The sequence below is a fragment of the Microcaecilia unicolor genome, chromosome 10, assembly GCF_901765095.1.
Source record: "Microcaecilia unicolor chromosome 10, aMicUni1.1, whole genome shotgun sequence".
Taxonomy (NCBI): Eukaryota; Metazoa; Chordata; class Amphibia; order Gymnophiona; family Siphonopidae; genus Microcaecilia; species Microcaecilia unicolor.
In genome coordinates this window covers 40,529,046-40,551,214 of record NC_044040.1, presented here as the reverse complement: position 1 = coordinate 40,551,214, position 22,169 = coordinate 40,529,046, and the positions used below count along the sequence as shown (strand labels likewise).

General features: G+C 45.3%; 1 protein-coding gene across 3 annotated transcripts in view; it reads right to left on the bottom strand.

Moving 5' to 3' along the window:
- The window catches only part of GRAMD4 (GRAM domain containing 4), a 139,771-nt gene that overhangs the window by 64,589 nt on the left and 53,013 nt on the right, over positions 1–22,169 (bottom strand). For all 3 annotated transcript variants that reach the window (XM_030216854.1, XM_030216857.1, XM_030216856.1), the window contains one exon: positions 5,351–5,471. In XM_030216854.1, coding sequence (XP_030072714.1) covers positions 5,351–5,471 — 121 coding nt within the window. The remainder of the gene's footprint in view (positions 1–5,350; positions 5,472–22,169) is intronic.

Genomic DNA, 22,169 nt, shown 5'->3' with positions numbered 1-22,169 from the left:
ACAGAAACAAAAGCTATGAGAGCCCGAAATTAAACACTGCACAAACAAAGCGTTTCCAAAATATTTCTTAGTGAGCTCATGCTGCTAGAGGCAGGTGAAGGGCCTAGGTTTGAGTGACCTGATTCAGATACTCCTGCAGCTATAGCACCGTCTTACTGAAAACCAGCTAGAAAGCTCAGCAGAAGAACCAAAATAATAAGCCAATGAATCAATTTACCTTTCTTCCTAAAATGGCCACCTACCTTTTTCCACCTCAGTCTACAAACATATTATTTTGCTTTACATCTTCCATTCAGTTTTTTTTTTACATTGTATACTAAAAACGAGCAACTTTATTAAATACTGTGCTATTAACTCCTTACTGCTGAAAGTCAAGAGGGTCCTGGGGTCAAGTGGTACTGATTAAATGCATGGCTGCAACAAGAGATCATCCACTGAGAACAGAATTTGAAGTTTCAAAGATGACCCAAAAGCATTGAAGATGTTATCTGATGTAGGCAGGAAAAAGCTTGCCCATGTTTGGTTTATTATACATGTAGGAGAAAACCTGAGCGCAACTGAGGGTAGAAGACAAAGTTACATTTCTCAAAGCCAAGGGCAGAGGAAAAAAAAACTGCCTCCAAAGGGCGGCATAACTTCTTATGAGGAAAATAAATGTTCAGTTTATAGCAAATATGGTCAAGTTGTTTCCCTTTACATCATACTACCTGAAAAACCACAGGGAAAAAAGAAGCCTGCTTGTATCAGGCTCCTTACCATATATACTCTCCTTCTCACAGGGTAATATAGTTTTTTTTCCTCTGCCCTTGGCTTTGAGAAATGTAACTTTGTCTTCCACCCTCAGTTGCGCTCAGGTTTTCTCCTACATGTATAATACACCAAACATGGGCAAGCTGTTTCCTGCCTACATCAGATAACATCTTCAATGCTTTTGGGTCATCTTTCAAACTTCAATTCTTTTCTCAGTGGATGATCTCTTGTTGCAGCCATGTATTTAATCAGTACCACTTGACCCCAGGACCCTCTTGACTGTCAGCAGTAAGGAGTTAATAGCACAGTATTTAGTAAAGTTGCTTGTTTTTAGTATACAGTGTGATCTTTAAAACCAAGAGAAGAGCTGTTAAAGCTCTACAGCCATCTGAATATATATTCACCTTTCATCTGACCTAAGTGTCACAGCAAGTCACAGAACCGAAATGACCAAAGTGAGCTTCTACACATTTTCAAGTGGGGCTTGTGCCTCCTTAAGGAAAGCATACTGAGAACTTACCCCACAAGTATCCCTATCACCAATCTAACATACAAAAACAGGCGCTTCTCACAGGTAAATCTGAGCTTTGGGAACCCTGTAAACACACAGTTTATCAGCTGTATTAAACACTCCTTATTGTAGGGCTGATAAGCCATGTGTTAAGAGACATGCACTGAAGTTTGGTGCATAGATTCCTAGCACATGCGTAGAAGATATGTATTTAATGCTGTAAAATAACCTGTGCACAAAATATGAATATGAGCACACCAGTCACCATGAAAACAGGCATGCGTTAGCAGTACAACCAATATTTTGCATACAAAAAAAAATTATATATGCATGCAGCTCCTGGGGCTAATACACTGCACCCACCTGCACGTCTGAACATTTATTTTATTTGTTACATTTGTATCCCACATTTTCCCACCTATTTGCAGGCTTATAAATATTATAGTACCATTCACATTTCTAAAGTTGAGTGTGTTACCCTTCACTGATGTCTTTAAGTGCGTCTCCAACCATACACTTTATGATGACGACCACTGACCTTTCTAATAGCCGCCATCTGGAACAACTCCATCTTGTTTACATCTTTCTGAAGGTACGAGATCCAGAATTGTACACAGTATTGTACAGCGCTGCGTAACCCTAGTAGCGCTCTAGAAATGTTAAGTAGTAGTACTCTAAATACAGCCTCATCAGCGACTTATACACAAGCACTATCACATCCTTTTTCCTGCTGGCCATTCCTCTCCCTATGCACCCAAGCATCTTTCTGGTTTTTGCCTTCACCCTTTTCTACCTGTTTGACCACCTTAAAAACATCAGATACAATCACTCCTAAGTCCTGTTCTTCTTTTGTGCTCAGAAGTACTTCACCACCCCAAACTGTACTGCTCACTCAGGTTTTTGTAGCCCAAATGCATGACCCTGCATTTTTAACACTAGATCTTAGCTACCAAATTCTGGACTATTCTTAAAGTTTTGCTAGATCCCTTCTTATGCTATTCGCACCATTACAGGTGTCTACTGTATTCCAAAGTTTGATATCATCCACAAAGAGGCAACCTTGGCAGACAGCCCTTTCACAATACCACTCACAAAAATGTTAGAGAGAGACAAGATCAAGGACCCACCCCTGCAGCACACCACTGATAAAATCCTTCTCCTTGGCATGAACTCTATTTACTACTCTCTTCTATGGTCTTGCAGTCAACCAGTTTCCAGCCAATCACTTTAGAGCCCATACCAACGGCACTCAGTTTATTTATAAGTCACCTATGCAAATCTGTGTCAGAAATTTTGCTAAAATTCTACATACACCACATGTAGTTCTCTCCTTCAATTATATGCTCTGTCGAGCAGGGACTGTCTCTTCATGTTCAAGTGTACAGCGCTGTGTACGTCTAGTAGCGCTATAGAAATTTTAAGTAGTAGTAGTATATGCCTTCAATCAGAAGAAAATACTTAAATTTGGCATTAAATACAGCTTTTAAGATGTTTTAGTTCCACTCATATCCAGGAATAGCTCAGCAGTTAGAAAAGCAGGCGCAAACTAGGAAAGCCAGGTGTCAAATCCCATTTGATCCCCTGACACCCTGTGACCTTGGGCAACTCACTTCACCCTCCATTGTCTCAAGTACAACTTAATATCAACAGGTAAGGAGAGGTACTAATGGTGGGGACTAGCTGAAGAGAAAGGGAAACTGACTAGAGAAGAAAAGAGAGGCTACTAGGGATTGCTTGGGGGAGAAAGAGATGTTGATAGGAATTAACTGGTGGAAGAGAGAAACAAACTTCTTCACCAGTGAGATTGGCTAGAGAAAAGGAGACTAGCTGGGGGGGGGGGGGGGGGGGGGGGGGGAGAATCCTAAACGAGTGGAGATAGGCTGGAGAAGAAGAGAATGACTGGGGTGAATGAGAGAAAGATGCTGGTGGGGACTGGTTGGGGTGGGGAGAAGGAGGGAGGAGACAGTAAACGGAAGAGGACCAATAGGGACAGTTTTGGTGCTGAGGGAAGGGGGGGGCTAGGAAGAGTACTGGGGATGAACTGAACTTTTTGGAGGTTAATAAAGGGTCCACACAATCAAAAAAAGTTGTGAACCTCTGATTTTGCTAGCCGGCTTGGGCAGAGAAATAACTTTCCTATAAGCTACCTGGATTGTAACTCATATTTGGACTAATTGAGTAATAAATCTGAAATCCAATTTAGCCAAAATTTTTAAATAAGATTTATTTTCCCTTTTCTGATTTACTAAATGTGGTTGGATTCTTTCCCATCTCCAGTTCCTGGTCTCTGTGACCCAGCACTGCCAGGTTTTTGTATTTTGAGGATTTTTTTTTTTTGTACTCACAATCAACCAGAGCCCCCCCCCCCCCCAAAAAAAAAAAAAAAAAACAATAACCACTTCCAGCAAGTCTGACACAATCATCCACTCTGAAGATGACCCCTAAGTTACACATATTCCCATTCAGAACTCGGCTAGGACTTAAATTAAACTGGATTTGGAAATTTTTATCACCAAAAATTAACACAAACAAGATGACATATCAAACTTACAGTACCTCATTTATAGAAAGCGAGAATTTTTGCATGTCCATATTTGAATGCAAGCTTACTTCTAAAACATATAATGGACACAGTGACAGAAAACTCTTGCATGCACATTCATTATGGATATCCTGTAAACCACACTGGCAGACTGTCTTGGGACTAGGCCAAGAGCCACCATTCTAAACCACAGGTGCAGTTTATAGGGATAGGGGAGATTTGAGATTCCCCTCCACCCCCCAACAAAAAAAAAAAGCTGCAGGAATTAATGATGGATTGGTCCTGCCCCCACCACCCATATGCCTTCCTTACATTTTGCCCAACTCCCCCAAATGTAAGCAGGCAAACTACACCTAAGTAACTAAACCAATACAGAGTGCAACTCCCTGTGTTCTGCTCTATCACCAGGGTGATTGGCATGCAGTTGAAACCAAAGTATAGAATATCACTAGGATAAGATTGAGAACTCTTGAACAAAATCTTTAATGCAGTAATCAAAGAAAAATAAATTACAGTTCATATGTGCTGGACAAGAATTTTGCCTTGCAAACTGGAATGTTTTAAACCAACTCTCTCTCCATGCATGAGAGAAGCTGGGAATAATTCAACGACAAGCTAAGAGAGATGTTGCATGTACTTTTACAGTGGTGAAAAAACTTGATGAAGTTACAAGGGCTTGTAGAGCTCAAGCAACAGACACAAATTAACAGCTACATCATAAAAGGAGCAAACTGCAGGCAGCTTAACAAATCTGATGGAGAGGACACCGAGGGGGGGGGGGGGGGGGCTCCAAGCCCAGCATGCTTAGAGAACCAAGCAAACCAATAGGAAGGGTCCCATAAGACACAGGGATCTGGGACACGTGCTCAGGAAGAACCTATTACAGAGAACTACAAGATTACAGGGGTTTGTAGTCCCAAGGGCACTTTCAGTCTTTTTTTTTTTTTTTTAAAGATTCAGACATTGTAATCTGTTACAGATAATGGCTAATATATATATATATATATATATATATATATATATATATATATATATATATTAATTCTGTAGTTCTCTGTAATAGGCTCTTCCTGAGCACGTGTCCCAGGTGGTTGTGTTGTTTATATCTCTCTCTCTATATATATATATCTATCTATCTATCTATATATCTATATAAACAACGCAACCACCTGCCTCCAATGGGAGCAGAACACCATGGACAAAACCAACATACTAGAAGCACCAGCTGTGTGAAAATAATATATACAAATTCATCTTGATAGGTAAGCGTATACACACAAGCACATATGTGAATTCAGTTTAAATTGTTCTACACAGAGTAGCCCATGCCTGCAATTACAGTCCGCTTCCTACAATGACATGCTGTTACACATTATATGTAAAGCTTTATAGACCTTTTAGTAGAAGCATATTTCCTTTAATATTTCTCTTGCAAGTCCACAAACACAGAAGATAGAAAACAGCTCTGGTGCTACACTTGTTGAGGGAATCCTTAGTACTCAGACAAAGTTTCATTTCAAGCTACATTTTCAATCAAGACACTTTACCTTGCTTTAAGTATTTCATTGATTTTGTGTTCTAATTCCAGTCTCCTGTTTCGTTCTTTTTCCAACTCTTGTTTTAGTGTTTCAGCGTTTGTCTCTTCCCTAAGCTTCCTGAGCTCCTCCTCTGTTAAGATTAAAAATATATAATAAATAATGTTAAGCAATATCAAAATATGAATAATATTTTAGCCCATGTGATAAACCTAAGTATTCACACATTTAATTCAAAGCAAAACAGTATAAGAAATGGTAATATCTATGACAGCAATAAATTCCAAAGTGTCTCACTTAGTAAGGTTATAAAATTGTACTTATAAATTCAGGCATCTTGGATTGGCCTGTTGACTAATGCTCTGCACTGCCATGAAGAAGAAAGCGTAAACAGATGCTTCACGTCTACCCGTTCAACTCCATTCATTATTTTATATACCTCTATCATATCTCCCCTCAGCCGCCTTTTCTCCAAGCTGAAGAGCCTTAGCCGCTTTAGCCTTTCCTCATAGGGAAGTCGTCCCATCCCCTTTATCATTTTCATTGCCCTTCTCTGCACCTTTTCTAATTCCATTATATCTTTTTTGAGATGTGGCGACCAGATTTGAAAACAATATTCAAGGTGCGGTCGCACCATGGAGTGATACAAAGGCATTATAACGTCCTCATTTTTTTTTTCCATTCCTTTTCTAATAAAGCGAATGCTACATACCTGTAGAAGGTATTCTCCGAGGACAGCAGGCTGATTGTTCTCACTGATGGGTGACGTCCTCGGCAGCCCCTCCAATCGGAATCTTCCTAGCAAAGTCCTTTGCTAGTCCTCGCTCGCCCGCGCGCACCGCGCATGCGCGGCCGTCTTCCCGCCCGAAACCGGCTCGAGCCGGCCAGTCCAGTATGTAGCAAGACAATACACTTCAAGGGAAGACACAACTCCAAAGGGGAGGCGGGCGGGTTTGTGAGAACAATCAGCCTGCTGTCCTCGGAGAATACCTTCTACAGGTATGTAGCATTCGCTTTCTCCGAGGACAAGCAGGCTGCTTGTTCTCACTGATGGGGTATCCCTAGCCCCCAGGCTCACTCAAAACAACAACCAAGGTCAATTGGGCCTCGCAACGGCGAGGACATAACTGAGATTGACCTAAAAAATTTACCAACTAACTGAGAGTGCAGCCTGGAACAGAACAAACAGGGCCCTCGGGGGGTGGAGTTGGATCCTAAAGCCCAAACAGGTTCTGAAGAACTGACTGCCCGAACCGACTGTCGCGTCGGGTATCCTGCTGCAGGCAGTAATGAGATGTGAATGTGTGGACAGATGACCACGTCGCAGCTTTGCAAATTTCCTCCATGGTGGCTGACTTCAAGTGGGCTACCGACGCAGCCATGGCTCTAATATTATGAGCCGTGACATGACCCTCAAGAGCCAGCCCCGCCTGGGCGTAAGTGAAGGAAATGCAATCTGCTAGCCAATTGGATATGGTGCGTTTCCCTACAGCCACTCCCCTCTTGTTGGGATCAAAAGAAACAAACAATTGGGCGGACTGTCTGTGGGGCTGTGTCCGCTCCAGATAGAAGGCCAATGCTCTCTTGCAGTCCAATGTGTGCAGCTGACGTTCAGCAGGGCAGGAATGAGGACGGGGAAAAAATGTTGGCAAGACAATTGACTGGTTCAGATGGAACTCCGACACAACCTTCGGCAGGAACTTAGGGTGAGTGCGGAGGACTACTCTGTTATGATGAAATTTGGTGTAAGGGGCCTGGGCTACCAGGGCCTGAAGCTCACTGACTCTACGAGCTGAAGTAACTGCCACCAAGAAAATGACCTTCCAGGTCAAGTACTTCAGATGGCAGGAATTCAGTGGCTCAAAAGGAGGTTTCATCAGCTGGGTGAGAACGACATTGAGATCCCATGACACTGTAGGAGGCTTGACAGGGGGCTTTGACAAAAGCAAACCTCTCATGAAGCGAACAACTAAAGGCTGTCCTGAGATCGGCTTACCTTCCACACGGTAATGGTATGCACTGATTGCACTAAGGTGAACCCTTACAGAGTTGGTCTTGAGACCAGACTCAGACAAGTGCAGAAGGTATTCAAGCAGGGTCTGTGTAGGACAAGAGCGAGGATCTAGGGCCTTGCTGTCACACCAGACGGCAAACCTCCTCCATTGAAAGAAGTAACTCCTCTTAGTGGAATCTTTCCTGGAAGCAAGCAAGATGCGGGAGACACCCTCTGACAGACCCAAAGAGGCAAAGTCTACGCCCTCAACATCCAGGCCGTGAGAGCCAGAGACTGGAGGTTGGGATGCAGAAGCGCCCCTTCGTCCTGTGTGATGAGGGTCGGGAAACACTCCAATCTCCACGGTTCTTCGGAGGACAACTCCAGAAGAAGGGGGAACCAGATCTGACGCGGCCAAAAGGGAGCAATCAGAATCATGGTGCCTCGGTCTTGCTTGAGTTTCAACAAAGTCTTCCCCACCAGAGGTATGGGAGGATAAGCATACAGCAGACCCTCCCCCCAGTCCAGGAGGAAGGCATCCGATGCCAGCCTGCCGTGGGCCTGAAGCCTGGAACAGAACTGAGGGACTTTGTGGTTCACTCGAGATGCGAAGAGATCCACCAGGGGGGTGCCCCACGCCTGGAAGATCTGTCGCACTACTTTGGAACTGAGCGACCATTCGTGAGGTTGCATGATCCTGCTCAATCTGTCGGCCAGACTGTTGTTTACGCCTGCCCGGTATGTGGCTTGGAGCACCATGCCGAGACGGCGAGCCCAGAGCCACATGCTGACGGCTTCCTGACACAGGGGGCGAGATCCGGTGCCCCCCTGCTTGTTGACATAGTACATGGCAACCTGGTTGTCTGTCTGAATTTGGATAATTTGGTGGGACAGCCGATCTCTGAAAGCCTTCAGAGCGTTCCAGATCGCTCGTAACTCCAGAAGATTGATCTGCAGATCGCGTTCCTGGAGGGACCAGCTTCCTTGGGTGTGAAGCCCATCGACATGAGCTCCCCATCCCAGGAGAGACGCATCTGTGGTCAGCACTTTTTGTGGATGAGGAATTTGGAAAGGACGTCCCAGAGTCAAATTGGACCAGATTGTCCACCAATACAGGGATTCGAGAAAACTCGTGGACAGGTGGATCACGTCTTCTAGACCCCCAGCAGCCTGATACCACTGAGAGGCTAGGGTCCATTGAGCAGATCTCATGTGAAGACGGGCCATGGGAGTCACATGAACTGTGGAAGCCATGTGGCCCAGCAATCTCAACATCTGCCGAGCTGTGATCTGCTGGGACGCTCGCACCCGCGAGACGAGGGACAACAGGTTGTTGGCTCTCGCCTCTGGGAGATAGGCGCGAGCCGTCCGGGAATCCAGCAGAGCTCCTATGAATTCGAGTTTCTGCACTGGGAGAAGATGGGACTTTGGGTAATTTATCACAAACCCCAGTAGCTCCAGGAGGCGAATAGTCATCTGCATGGACTGCAGGGCTCCTGCCTCGGATGTGTTCTTCACCAGCCAATCGTCGAGATATGGGAACACATGCACCCCCAGCCTGCGAAGTGCCGCTGCTACCACAGCCAGGCACTTTGTGAACACCCTGGGCGCAGAGGCGAGCCCAAAGGGTAGCACACAGTACTGGAAGTGGCGTGTGCCCAGCTGAAATCGCAGATACTGTCTGTGAGCTGGCAGTATCGGGATGTGAGTGTAGGCATCCTTCAAGTCCAGAGAGCATAGCCAATCGTTTTGCTGAATCATGGGGAGGAGGGTGCCCAGGGAAAGCATCCTGAACTTTTCTTTTACGAGATAGTTGTTCAGGGCCCTTAGGTCTAGGATGGGACGCATCCCCCCTGTTTTCTTTTCCACAAGGAAGTACCTGGAATAGAATCCCAGCCCTTCCTGCCCGGATGGCACGGGCTCGACCGCATTGGCGCTGAGAAGGGCGGAGAGTTCCTCTGCAAGTACCTGCTTGTGCTGGAAGTTGTAAGACTGAGCTCCCGGTGGACAATTTGGAGGTTTTGAGGCCAAATTGAGGGTGTATCCTTGCCGGACTATTTGCAGAACCCACTGATCGGAGGTTATGAGAGGCCACCTTTGGTGAAAAGCTATCAACCTCCCCCCAACCGGCAGGTCGCCCGGCACTGACACTGGGATGTCGGCTATGCTCTGCTGGAGCCAGTCAAAAGCTCGCCCCTTGCTTTTGCTGGGGAGCCGCGGGGCCTTGCTGAGGCGCACGCTGCTGACGAGAGCGAGCGCGCTGGGGCTTAGCCTGGGCCGCAGGCTGTCGGGAAGGAGGATTGTACCTACGCTTACCAGAAGCATAGGGACCAGTCTTCCTTCCCCCGAAAAATCTTCTACCTGTAGAGGTAGATGCTGAAGGCTGCCGGCGGGAGAACTTGTCGAATGCGGTGTCCCGCTGGTGGAGAGACTCTACCACCTGCTCGACTTTTTCCCCAAAAATGTTGTCCGCACGGCAAGGCGAGTCCGCAATCCGTTGCTGGAGTCTATTCTCCAGGTCGGCGGCACGCAGCCATGAGAGCCTGCGCATCACCACACCTTGAGCAGCGGCCCTGGACGCAACATCAAAAGTGTCATAAACTCCTCTGGCCAGGAATTTTCTGCACGCCTTCAGCTGCCTGACCACCTCCTGAAAAGGCTTGGCTTGCTCAGGGGGAAGAGCATCAACCAAGCCCGCCAACTGCCGCACATTGTTCCGCATGTGTATGCTCGTGTAGAGCTGGTAAGACTGGATCTTGGCCACGAGCATAGAAGAATGGTAGGCCTTCCTCCCAAAGGAGTCTAAGGTTCTAGGGTCTTTGCCCGGGGGCGCCGAAGCATGCTCCCTAGAACTCTTAGCCTTCTTTAGGGCCAAATCCACAACTCCAGAGTCATGAGGCAACTGCGTGCGCATCAGCTCTGGGTCCCCATGGATCCGGTACTGGGACTCGATCTTCTTGGGAATGTAGGGATTACTTAATGGCTTGGTCCAGTTCGCAAGCAATGTCTTTTTCAGGACATGGTGCAAGGGAACAGTGGACGCTTCCTTAGGTGGAGAAGGATAGTCCAGGAGCTCAAACATTTCAGCCCTGGGCTCGTCCTCCACAACCACCGGGAAGGGGATGGCCGTAGACATCTCCCGGACAAAGGAAGCAAAAGACAGACTCTCGGGAGGAGAAAGCTGCCTTTCAGGAGAGGGAGTGGGATCAGAAGGAAGACCCTCAGACTCCTCGTCAGAGAAATATCTGGGATCTTCTTCTTCTTCCCACGAGGCCTCACCCTCGGTGTCAGACACAAGTTCACGGACCTGCGTCTGCAACCGCGCCCGGCTCGACTCCGTGGAGCCACGTCCACGATGGGGGCGTCGAGAGGTAGACTCCCTCGCCCGCATCGGCGAAGCTCCCTCCGCCGACGTAGTCGGGGAGCCCTCCTGGGAGGTGGCCGCAGTCGGCACCGCACGCAGTACCGACGTCGGGGACCTCACCCCGGGCGATGGGCCAGCCGGCGCCACGCTCGACGGTACCGGAGGCGCAAGCACCGCCGGTACCGGAGGGTAGGGCGCAACAGCTCTCCCAGAATCTCTGGGAGAACGGCCCGGAGGCTCTCGTTCAGAGCGGCTGCAGAGAAAGGCATAGAGGTCGATGCAGGCGTCGACGTCAGAACCTGTTCCGGGCGTGGAGGCTGTTCCGGGCTGTCCAGAGTGGAGCGCATCGACACCTCCTGAACAGAGGGTGAGCGGTCCTCTCGGTGCCGATGCCTGCTGGGTGCCGCAGAGCTCTCGGTGCCGACGCGGGAAGGGGACCGGTGTCAATGCTTCTTCGACTTCTTCCGAAGCATGTCACCGGAGCTTCCCGGCACCGACGAGGAGGACGTAGAATCCATCCGTCGCTTCCTCGGGGCCGAGACCAAAGAGGGTCGATCTCGGGGGGGCTGTACCGCAGGAGCCCTCAGGGTAGGAGGAGACCCACCCGAGGGCTCACCGCCACCAGCAGGGGAAAGGACAGCCCTCACCTGCACTCCACTCGATGCACCACCGTCCGACGACATCAGGAGACGAGGTCCCGGTACCACCGACGCCGATGCAGCTATCCGATGTCTCGGTGCCGATGCAGAGGGCCGATGCCTCGATGCACTCGATGCACTGGCAGCCAAGGATGAAGGTCTGGACGCTGATGACGTCGATGCACACGATGACCCCGGTGCCGATGCCGACGAAGCGCCCGAGAACAAAACGTTCCACTGGGCCAATCTCGCTACTTGAGTCCGCCTTTGTAAGAGGGAACACAGACTACAGTTCTGGGGACGGTGCTCGGCCCCCAGACACTGAAGACACGAAGAGTGCCTATCAGTGAGCGAGATTACCCGGGCGCACTGGGTGCACTTCTTGAAGCCGCTGGAAGGCTTCGATGTCATGGGCGGAAAAATCACGCCGGCGAAGTCAAAATCCGAAATGACGAATTTGGAGCACCAAAACTTTAAGGGAGAAAAATCTCGACCGAGGCCGAAAAGAGGCCTACCCCGACGACGAAAGAAAACTTACCGGGGTAAAACTGAAAATACGGGAAGGGGAAAATGAAACCCAAGGGGGTTTTCGGAGCACTTCCCGACAGATATAGAAACTTTTCCGAAGAAAAACACGTCAATAAAACACGGACGCGCGAGGTCGACTCTCCGGGGCTCGACACGACAAAAAACACAGCCGTACCGAGTGCGGACGAAAGAAGACTGGCCGGCTTGAGCCGGTTTCGGGCGGGAAGACGGCCGCGCATGCGCGGTGCGCGCGAGGACTAGCAAAGGACTTTGCTAGGAAGATTCCGATTGGAGGGGCTGCCGAGGACGTCACCCATCAGTGAGAACAAGCAGCCTGCTTGTCCTCGGAGAATAAATAACATTCTATTTGCTTTCTTAGCCGCAGCAGCACACTGAGCAGAGGGTTTCAACGTATCATCAATGACGACACCTAGATCCCTTTCTTTGTCCGTTGACATCTAACATGGAACCTGGCATGACGTAGCTATAATTTGGGTTCCTCTTTCCCACATGCATCACTTTGCACTTGCTCACATTAAACGTCATCTGCCATTTAGACACCCAGTCTCCCAGTCTCGTAAGATCCTCTTATAATTTTTCATAATCCACCAACGATGTAACGACTTTGAATAACTTTGTGTCATCAGCAAATTTAATTACCTCACTAGTTACTCCCATCTCTAGATCATTTATAAATATGTTAAAAAGCAGCGGTCCCAGCACAGACTCCTGGGAAAACCCACTAACTACCCTTCTCCATTGAGGATACTGACCATTTAACCCTACTCTGTTTTCTATCTTTTAACCAGTTTTTAATCCAAAATAGGACACTACCTCCTATCCCATGACTCTCCAATTTCCTCAGGAGACTTTCATGACGTACTTTGTCAAACACCTTTTGAAAATCCAGATACACAATATGAACCGGCTCCCCTTTATCCATATGTTTTTTCACCCCTTCAAAGAAATGTAATAGATTGGTGAGGAACGATTTTCCCTTGTTGGCTTTGTCTCATTAATCCATGCTAATAGTCTCTAACCATTTTGCCCGGCACAGACGTCAATCTCACCGGTCTATAATTTCCCAGATCTCCTCTGGAACCTTTTTTAAAAATCGGCGTTACATTGTCCACCCTCCAATCTTCCGGTACCATGCTCTATTTTAAGGATAAATTACACAGTACTAACAATAGTTCCGCAAGTTCATTTTTGAACTCTGCACCCGAGGCAGGACTCTTCCCCACCCCCATTTATTTTTAAAGAAAGAGACCTCAGGAAATCTCATTAGTCAGCAAGAGAAGGGGGGAGGGAGGGATCCAGCAAACCAGGTATACCCCCCTCAAGGTTAAATGCACTACCTACACCCACACCTCAACTGTGATCACGGTCCACTGGACTAGAAATTAGAATCCACAAGCAACAATCCAAGAGCTGAGAACACCAAACTGGGAACATTCCATACTGCTTACATGGTACTCCTCAATTTTGAATCCCCTATCTCCACCTACTGGTAGACAAGCATAACTCACAAGTTTGGACTGATCTGTTGTAACGCTAAGGAATATGGGGTGGGGGGGTGGGGATATAAAATAAGAAAAACATTCCTGGAAAGTTGTGAATGAAGGAGGATTCATAGCTCCAGACTCCAGCCCTGATTTAAACTGAGCTTGAAGTAAAAATGAGAAAGAAACTGCCAGGTTAAAAAAAAAAAAAAATGCTTTTAACAAAATTTTGACTTTTATTGGAGTATCCTTCCACTACAAGAAGTAGTGCAAAGTGCTGAAGAACATTTTCTAATGCGTATTTCTATAGCTAAAATGGTAAAGAGTTAACCTCAAGAACAAGACATTTTTAATTCAAAACCAAAAGTTTCATAAAATTGGACATGCCTCCTTAAAACAATGTTTTCTTTAGGTTTAAACACTGACCAGTTTTTTGTAATGTCAAACACAAAGTATATTCTTTTAAAGAGAACAAAAATTTATATAGCATACTCACATAAATTGAAAACAAAGATCTCTAACATGTCAAGTGGATATAACCACAATATTTCATTTTATAGTAGAAAAAAAAAGTTAGTCCCCTTTTTTCAACCAAAACAGAAAAAGGTGAGTTTGTCTGAGACAAACTCTAGGGAAGGGCTCAACAAATCCTGGGTTCCAGGTCACCATGACACCTAGAAATTGCATCCTGGCACCTGGAATTTCATACCCCTGAAAGATTGTTTTCTTTTCCTACCGCAGCACTGCCTGAAACTGCTTCTCTCCACCCTGCGGTGCAGGGGGGGTTCAGGAAGTCTCACAGGACTTGAAACCTCAAGATTTCCCGAACTTGCTGCACTGCGTGGCTCAAGTATACAGAGAACCCGATCGCTGTGCAGGGTGGAGAGAAGCAGTTTCAAGCAGTGCTGTGAGTAAGGAGTGAAGGCTGAAAGAGGAGGGAAAAAGTTGGAGAGGGGCAGGAGAGAGACAGATTGAGTGAAGTCTGTGGGAGGGATGGACCAAGTGAATGATATGGAAGGCATGAGAGACAGACAGACAGATTGGGTGAAGGCTGGGGTAGGGTTATGAGAAGAGACAGACAGGCTGGGTGAAGGCTGTGGGGGAGGAAGTTATGAAAAGAGACAGACTGGGTGAAAGCTATGAGAAGGGGGTATGAAGGAGAAACGGATTATGATAATAGATAAAATAAAGAGGCAATTGCCTCTTTGCTTCACCTCTCTTGAGGGTGCTGTCAAACAGCTGACAGAACGCTTTGGGAAGTGAGACTATTGACTTCTGCAAATGATTAGCCAAGGCACCTTAAGGAACTGATTTATTAAAGTGTCTTTGCCCACAGGAACAATATGGAGAAGAAAAAATCAAGTCAATTTCTAAAAGAGCTACTGCTAATGTGGGAAGGGATTCCAACCCTTCCTCCCCCCCCCCCCCCCACCCACCCACCCAACTTCACTGGGGAGAATGTTGGAAGGGTGGGAAAGGAGAAGTGAGAAATGTCTTAGATGCTGGCTCTTAAGCTTTTGGGCTGGCTCCTAGATTTAATTAAGTTTTTTGAAGCCTGTGCTAGGGGGTAATATTTCACTTTTGTGCTGTTGCTCAGTCCAAGGGCAATATCAGTTTTCACACATCACCCTTTGTACAAAGGAAAATCATTTCTGTCACATTTACAGTAGCAATTATCCAGCCTACACCACTCTCAGCCTGCAGAAAGGCACAAAAGAATAAAAGCAGCAGTTCTAACGTTCAAAAAAACTGTCATGCTCCCAAAAATCGTGCAACCCAAAGCCAGAACAGTACTGTCCAGAACATTATGTGAGGTTGAAAGCAGACCAGAAGGGAATGTGCTGGATCTTGGCGTCCTTAGAATACTGCTGAAGCAGGATGCATAGTGCAACCTTTATGGCATACTCTCTGACTCACCATGGTTGGCAACTTTCTCAGCTTTAGTTCGTCTACTCAAGTAAATTCTGTACCATACTAGCTAGCAACTACCACTACTGTAATATTTACAACAATAATGAGAAATTAGTGGCCCCCAGAAGAGATAACCAAAAATGTAGCTGCAGAGGCGGGAAAGAAAACTGAACAGGCTGACCTCGCCTACAAGCAACGTTGCTGTAAGGCTGCTTCTGTCTAATCCCATGCTACCCATGCCAGGAGAGTAGTACTGCAGCCTTAAGAAGCCCAGATCTCTGCAGACAGGGAAAAAAGGGAAGAGTGCAGCTGAGGGCAACCATGAAAAGACCAAATCATCATAGAGAGAAAGCAGGAATGATCACCACTGCCACCAGGAGCCTGAACTGGCATATAAAGCAGATGGCGAGCAGCATGGCCGATTGCCAATTCCTGCTCTGAGAAGGAAATCCACTCTGCTACCGGTACCTTAATTTACTGCTGCTCCAGAAGACTGACAAGGAGGGAGAAAATAGCAAGAAGAATTTCCACAGGCATTGCTACATGTGCTCTGGCTGCTCTGATAGCGGGGAGAAAAGTCGCACTATCAAACGAGAAATGTGGCAGTGATTCAGGGGAAGGAGGGCAGGACAGGAAGATGGAGAAAGTAGCCCAGGATGGAAAACACAAGGGAAGAGGCCTTCAAGAAAGAGGTCAGGGAGAAGTGCATTCAAGAAGTGGCCATAAGGTAAGAACTAAAGGAACTTGGAAGACTGGGAAATGATCCACCATGGGGAAAAACAAAAAGCACAGAGACACCTTCAGGCACAAGACAATGGGAAAAGACCCAATTCTTTATTGAAAGGACCGAAATGGGCCGGTGTTTCACCAACTATTCACCTGCATCAGGGGTCACATGATTTTGCAGAATTGTCTTAAAACAGTAGCAAAACTGCCACTAACAGGGCAAGTTGTAAAAAAAAAGATGCGCTGAAGGTACAGTCCTGATAAGAATTAAACTTTCAATATGCATGAAAATGATGAAAATCTTAATCCAATGAACGCAGAGAGCATGGACAAAAATCCTGCAAATTCATGTGACCCCTTGATGCAGGTGATTAATAGCCGAAACATGGCCCCTGTCAGGTTCTTTTAACAAAGAACTGGGTCATTCCCCATTGTCCTGCTCCTGAAGGTCTCTCTGTTCTTTTTGTTTTGCTCCATTTGACTGGTTTACTTTGGAACCTATTTCCTGTCCCACCATGAGGAAAAGCAGGAGCTCAGGAAGACGCCATGAGTGAAGAGAAGCAGGGCAGCGGGAACAGCACTCAAGAAGGAGTTGGGGTGTGTGTGCAGAAGGTAGGAAGTGCAAGAGGAAAGGCACTTAGGAAGGAACCAGAAACAGGACAAAAGGTCATGGAAGCTGAGCAGCAGGAAGGAATGATGACCTGAGATCATGAGAAAGGTGAGGGAGGGGTAGAGAGCTACCAGGGATTAAGACAGATGGTGGGAGGGAGAGACAACCAACAGGGAATATTTTGATATCCCCACCTATAAAGTCTGCAAATGGACCCACAATTTTCAAAAGGAACACAATGTGGGGAGATTTCCTTTGAAAATTCAATTGCAGGCAAATGGATGCAAAGTTGCCACTGTGGGAAAGATGAAGGGAAGAGAAACTGGGCAAAAAAGAGACTGGTAGCATAGGATTGAAGAAAGAAATTGCTAGAGGGAGTCTGAAGAGAGAAAGAGTGACGGGTCGACAACTGGGAGGGGGGGGGGACTTATGAGAGAAAGACAGACAAAGGGTGGGGTGGGACTGAAGGGCAGAGAGTGCGCAGTAGGGAGGATCTGGAAGGAAAGCACTAAGGGAAAGGATAGAAACAGACTGGTGGGGGAGAGGATGGAGGTATATGGGAGAGCCTGATGGGGATGGACTGATGAGAAGAAAAAAAAGACTTGTGAGGCATGGCTTTTTGGGGAACGGAAAGATACTAGGGAGGGAGGAGACCAGTAGCGCTCCTAAAATTTTGAACGCTGAAAAGAGGTGCTCACATCCAAAAAGGTTTGGAACCTCTGACCTAGTTGAATTTTATGATCTGGCATGTATGAAATAACAAACTAGCCAATCTGACTGGCCAACTTCACCTTTTCTGCCCTTCCATCTGATAAACATCCATCAAGCACAAATCAAATTCAAGTTAATGAAAGATAAGGTTGGCCCAGGGGCTGCCATGTAGTTTGATTTCTGAACACAGCAGGCATTGAAATTGTTTAAACCCCTGGAGGGTGGGGGCCTTGGAAAAAATCTTGGTCATCATACAGCGACAATACAAAGCAGTCAAACTAAAGATGCATTTCTACTGGGTTCTGGACGGAACAAGCCTTCATTGGGAACCACAGAACATATCACTTCAATTGAATAAATGCACTGGAGGCAAGACTATCAGTGGAAAGGAAGCTCTACAACAGAGTCATGGGATAATGGTAGATAGAGAAGCAACTAAGAGAATATATCATTACAGAAAGGGCAGTGAACAGGAAACAGCCTCTGAGTGGAAGCGCCAGGGAAGGGGACAGTATTGGAATTTACGAAGGCACAGGATGAGCACAAATGACCAGAAGAAGCTAGTGGTGTCTTTATCTGCTGTCACATTCTGTTTCCAGGTGGGAGGGGAAAGGAAACGGACCGTTTAAACGGAAAAAAGGCACAAGATCACACTGACCAACCCGAACCACACATTTAATATACCCTTCCAAGACTCTCAACCCATTTAACCTACAAACTATGTACCCTCCGTCCACGGGATCTGGAACCCTGCCTGACCAATGATGCAACCCTATTCGACTATGTAGTGTTCTTTTTCTATAACTTTTTAACTGTTGTCATGTAACCCCCTTAGAATCTCCTATGTTCCTAACCTAGCTCCACGAGGAAGCTCCACAGACTCTTACTGTCTCTTCGAACTATTAACCCCGCTCAATACTCTGTAACCGCCACCGTTGTTCCATGTAAGCCACACTGAACCTACCAAAAGGTGGGAAAATGTGTGATAAAATGCGTGATAAAATGCAATAAATAAATGATTAAGAAAAAATACTCAAATCATAGTTGTACATGATTCCAACTGAGCTGGAAATGCTAGAAATAACAAGATTTGAATATCTGAGTGCTAGCAAAAGGTGGTTTACTTTGGAATGCACCCAGAACCCCACTGAGCCATCTTTTCAAAAATATTCTTCAATCAATTAAAACTACCCATACAACTAAATATGGTCTTTGAATGCATAAATGAAAGTTAGATGCAATGTTAAGCTGATTAAGAGTAACTATCATTGTACAGAGACACATTTTACTTTTCAGTGGGAAGGTAGACTGGATAACTAGTAAAGAGAAACCACTTGGGAAGAATAGCACTGGAATTAATGCCAAACAATTCTTCTGTAAACAAAGGTGGTGCCTAAACCAAATCTTGATTCTTTATGCAAAGGATGAAGTGCAAGACAAAAATAGTTCCCAGAAAAGTAGACTTACAGAAAGATAATCCCCCCAATGACCACAGAACACATAACTGGTATTGAACAGCACTCACACACTGACGAAACTGGATTGCATCAATGGAACTCCATCAGCTACCTTTAAATATGAGCCACTACTGCAAATACAAAAGTACTTATTTTTCAATAACCTATAATAATGTCTGTCATTTTTCACATCTGTGTATAAATATTAAAATATAAACTGACCAAAATGTAAGCTGTAATTATAAATATTATACTCAAATCTCCTTTTTACATCTAATTTTCACCATTAAGTCTACCAAAACTATCCACTGAATTACAGCTAGTCCAAACACTAGCTACATAAAGAAAAATAGCAATGGAGATGTTCACTTCATTTTCTTATATCTTTACTGCTCTCCCCCCCCCCCCCCCCCCAAAAAAAAAAAGTAATTTACAGGAGGCCTACTTCCCTTCCGTGAAAAACTCTTTTCTTACATTCTTTTTTATGCTTGCCTTCCTTTGGCTTCAAACGGTGACCCCCTCCCTCCTCCCCACCACCCTGCCCTTGAGCTTCTCATTCTAAGTAAAATGCTAACTTATAATATCGTCATTATTGGTTCATAGGCCTGATTGAGCAAAGCTAGTATTTCTGTTAAGGCCCAGTTGTTAATGGGACTAACAGAGCTGTCACGGATATGAGCAAAATCTCCATTTTCTGACAGCAACTCAAGTAGATTCTGTGGTAAGTTCAGAAATTCTGCTGTATCACTTTTTCATCAATCTGAATCATTCTGCTTATTAAATCACGCACACATATGTTTAAGAAGTTTTGCAAATTTGTCACAGATTTATGGGTGAGCAAACTCTGATATGTATGTGGGGGGAGGTAAAAAGAAGAGACACGGGGGAAAGAACAGCAAGTGAGGACCAAGGATGGGGAGGAGGAAAGAAGAAAAGGTGATGGTGGGAGGGATCCAGACAGCGATGACGTGTTTCCTCCACCTCCCCCACCCCCCAAGGCTTTGACTACAGCTGAACCAGAAAATGTGATAAATGCAGTTAGCTTAGCAGAGTTTAAAAAAAAGGTTTGGACGGCTTCCTAAAGGAAAAGTCCTTAGACCATTATTAAATTGGACTTGAGGAAAATATTTCTGGGATAAGCAGCATAAAATGTTTTGTACTTTTCTGGGGATCGTGTCATCTATTTGTGACCTGGATTGGCCACTGTTGGAAACAGGATGCTGAGCTTGATGGACCTTTGGTCTGTCCCAGTATGGCAATAGTTATGTACTTATGCATGCTGCCTGGTTAGTAGTTCCCAGGCTCCAAGACTCATGCTATATCTAGGAATGGAGAGAGCCACACATGTGACTACATTATGTACTCACAAAGGACTGGCTGCATGTTTAAGAGCCACCAGTGGCATATTCACTGTGGTAACCCTGACTACCTGGCTGGCTAGGTGTGCCTCTGGGAGGACTGAAAAGTACTGCAATAAAGCAAAGAGCACATATCAAGAGGAAAGCCTTGCAGGAGCAGGTCCAAGGCTACATTTTCTACAATTTCATCTGTTTTGACATTTCATGAGAAAATAAAATTACCTTTGCCTGTCAGTCCTAGAAACATTGCAAAAAAATATTCTGAATTTTGACATGATAGTGGCATTTTTATTACACTGTATATCCCTGCTAGAATAATGCAGGTCAATCTCATACAGAAAAAAAAAAAATCTGTGTCACAGAAGTACTTCAAACTGCTCAGCAACTTCAGATCTCACGCTACACCTTGAACACATTACCTGGTTGGCTTGAAACAGCCAATCGCCACAAGTTCTTTAAACTGGTATAGTTTTCCTATTGTGAACTAAAACCCAATCATACTGGCCCTCTCTGAACAATGCCACTAACTCACAGCGCCTCACAGTGGAAAGTAAAGCTGCTCATTTTCTAATGTCATCCACTATTACTATGAAGCTAGTGTATGTCACTATAGACATCCGTAGTGACTTCTACAAATATCTGTGGTATAACCAAGGCCAGATGACGACGATTCAAACAATGGTTCTGGGCACACTGTCACAGCTTATTGAGGCACTAAATGTACTATCGGAAGCGACCGGTCATTTTGTACATACTAATTAGAATCTTTCAAAATCATTATGATTACAGGCAAGGAGAGAGGGGGGAAAAAAGGACAGTAGTCATGTATAGATCACAACATGTTCAGTGGACTCAGACTTCCTCTTTCTTTTTTTTTTAATATAAATTTATATATTTATTTTATTAAGATTTACCGCTTTTTTGAAGGACTTCACTCAAGGAAATGTACAGTAAGAATAAATCAAACATAATAGACAATTAAAAGTTGTATTGGAGTTGGTTAATAAAGTACTTCAACGGACATAACCATGGGGGGGCGGAGTACTGCCTACTCCACTTTAGACCAGCATCAATAACCAGCTGGCAGCATAGACTGGTGATTCAGTACTTTGTAGCGGCAAAACTAGGGTTGGCCCGAGCATGGAGACAAGCGGAACCACCGACAATGCAGGTGGTAACTCGGAAAGTGGACTCTCTCTACCAGATGTCGAAGTTAACAGCTATGCGGGGAGGCTCCATGATGGCTTTCACCAAGATCTGGCCACTATATGAACAGTATGCTGATCAGGTTCATTCACCACCGGGGTAGGGGGGGAAGAGTTGGGGTAAGGGAATCATTTGTTAAGAAGCAATATGTAAAAAGTGGATTTGGCTGTTCGCTGTTTTGTATTCAATAAAATTTTCAATTAAAAAAAAAAAAACATAATAGACAATTACAGCAGTAAAAATATTCAGATTGCAAAGTATGGCATACTATACTACTTACAGTCTGAATACGTAATAAAACATTTTAACAGACAGTGCAGGGAATAAGCAATGATAGAACATATAGATAGGTAAGAGAGTAAGAGGAGTTTGAATCTTATCCTGGAACAAGCTCGTTTTTTGGCCACTTCCACTCATTTTTGCTTGATCTGTTTCCCTCTATGGAAGTGTTCTTGTCTTCTCTCTTTTTGTACTGACCCTGTATGGTCATATGGGTTATTAGAAATACCAAGTACTATTGCAAAGTACTTAAGGGTCACAGTACATCTTGTGAGTAATGTTCTACCATAGTTTTGTTTTCCATTGTACATATAATACATTTCAATAAAAAATAAATGCCGTGCACTGCTGGAAATCAAAGCTGCCAGAGGAGGAAATAAAACACTGTCACGATAACATCCTAGCAGAGCTGTTCAAATGTAGAGAGCCAACAGATTTTATTTATTTATTTGTAGCATTTGTATCCCACATTTTCCCACCAATTTGCAGGCTCAATGTGGCTTACAGTTGCCGTAATGTAACATGTATGCTGAGAAGTTATAATGGAG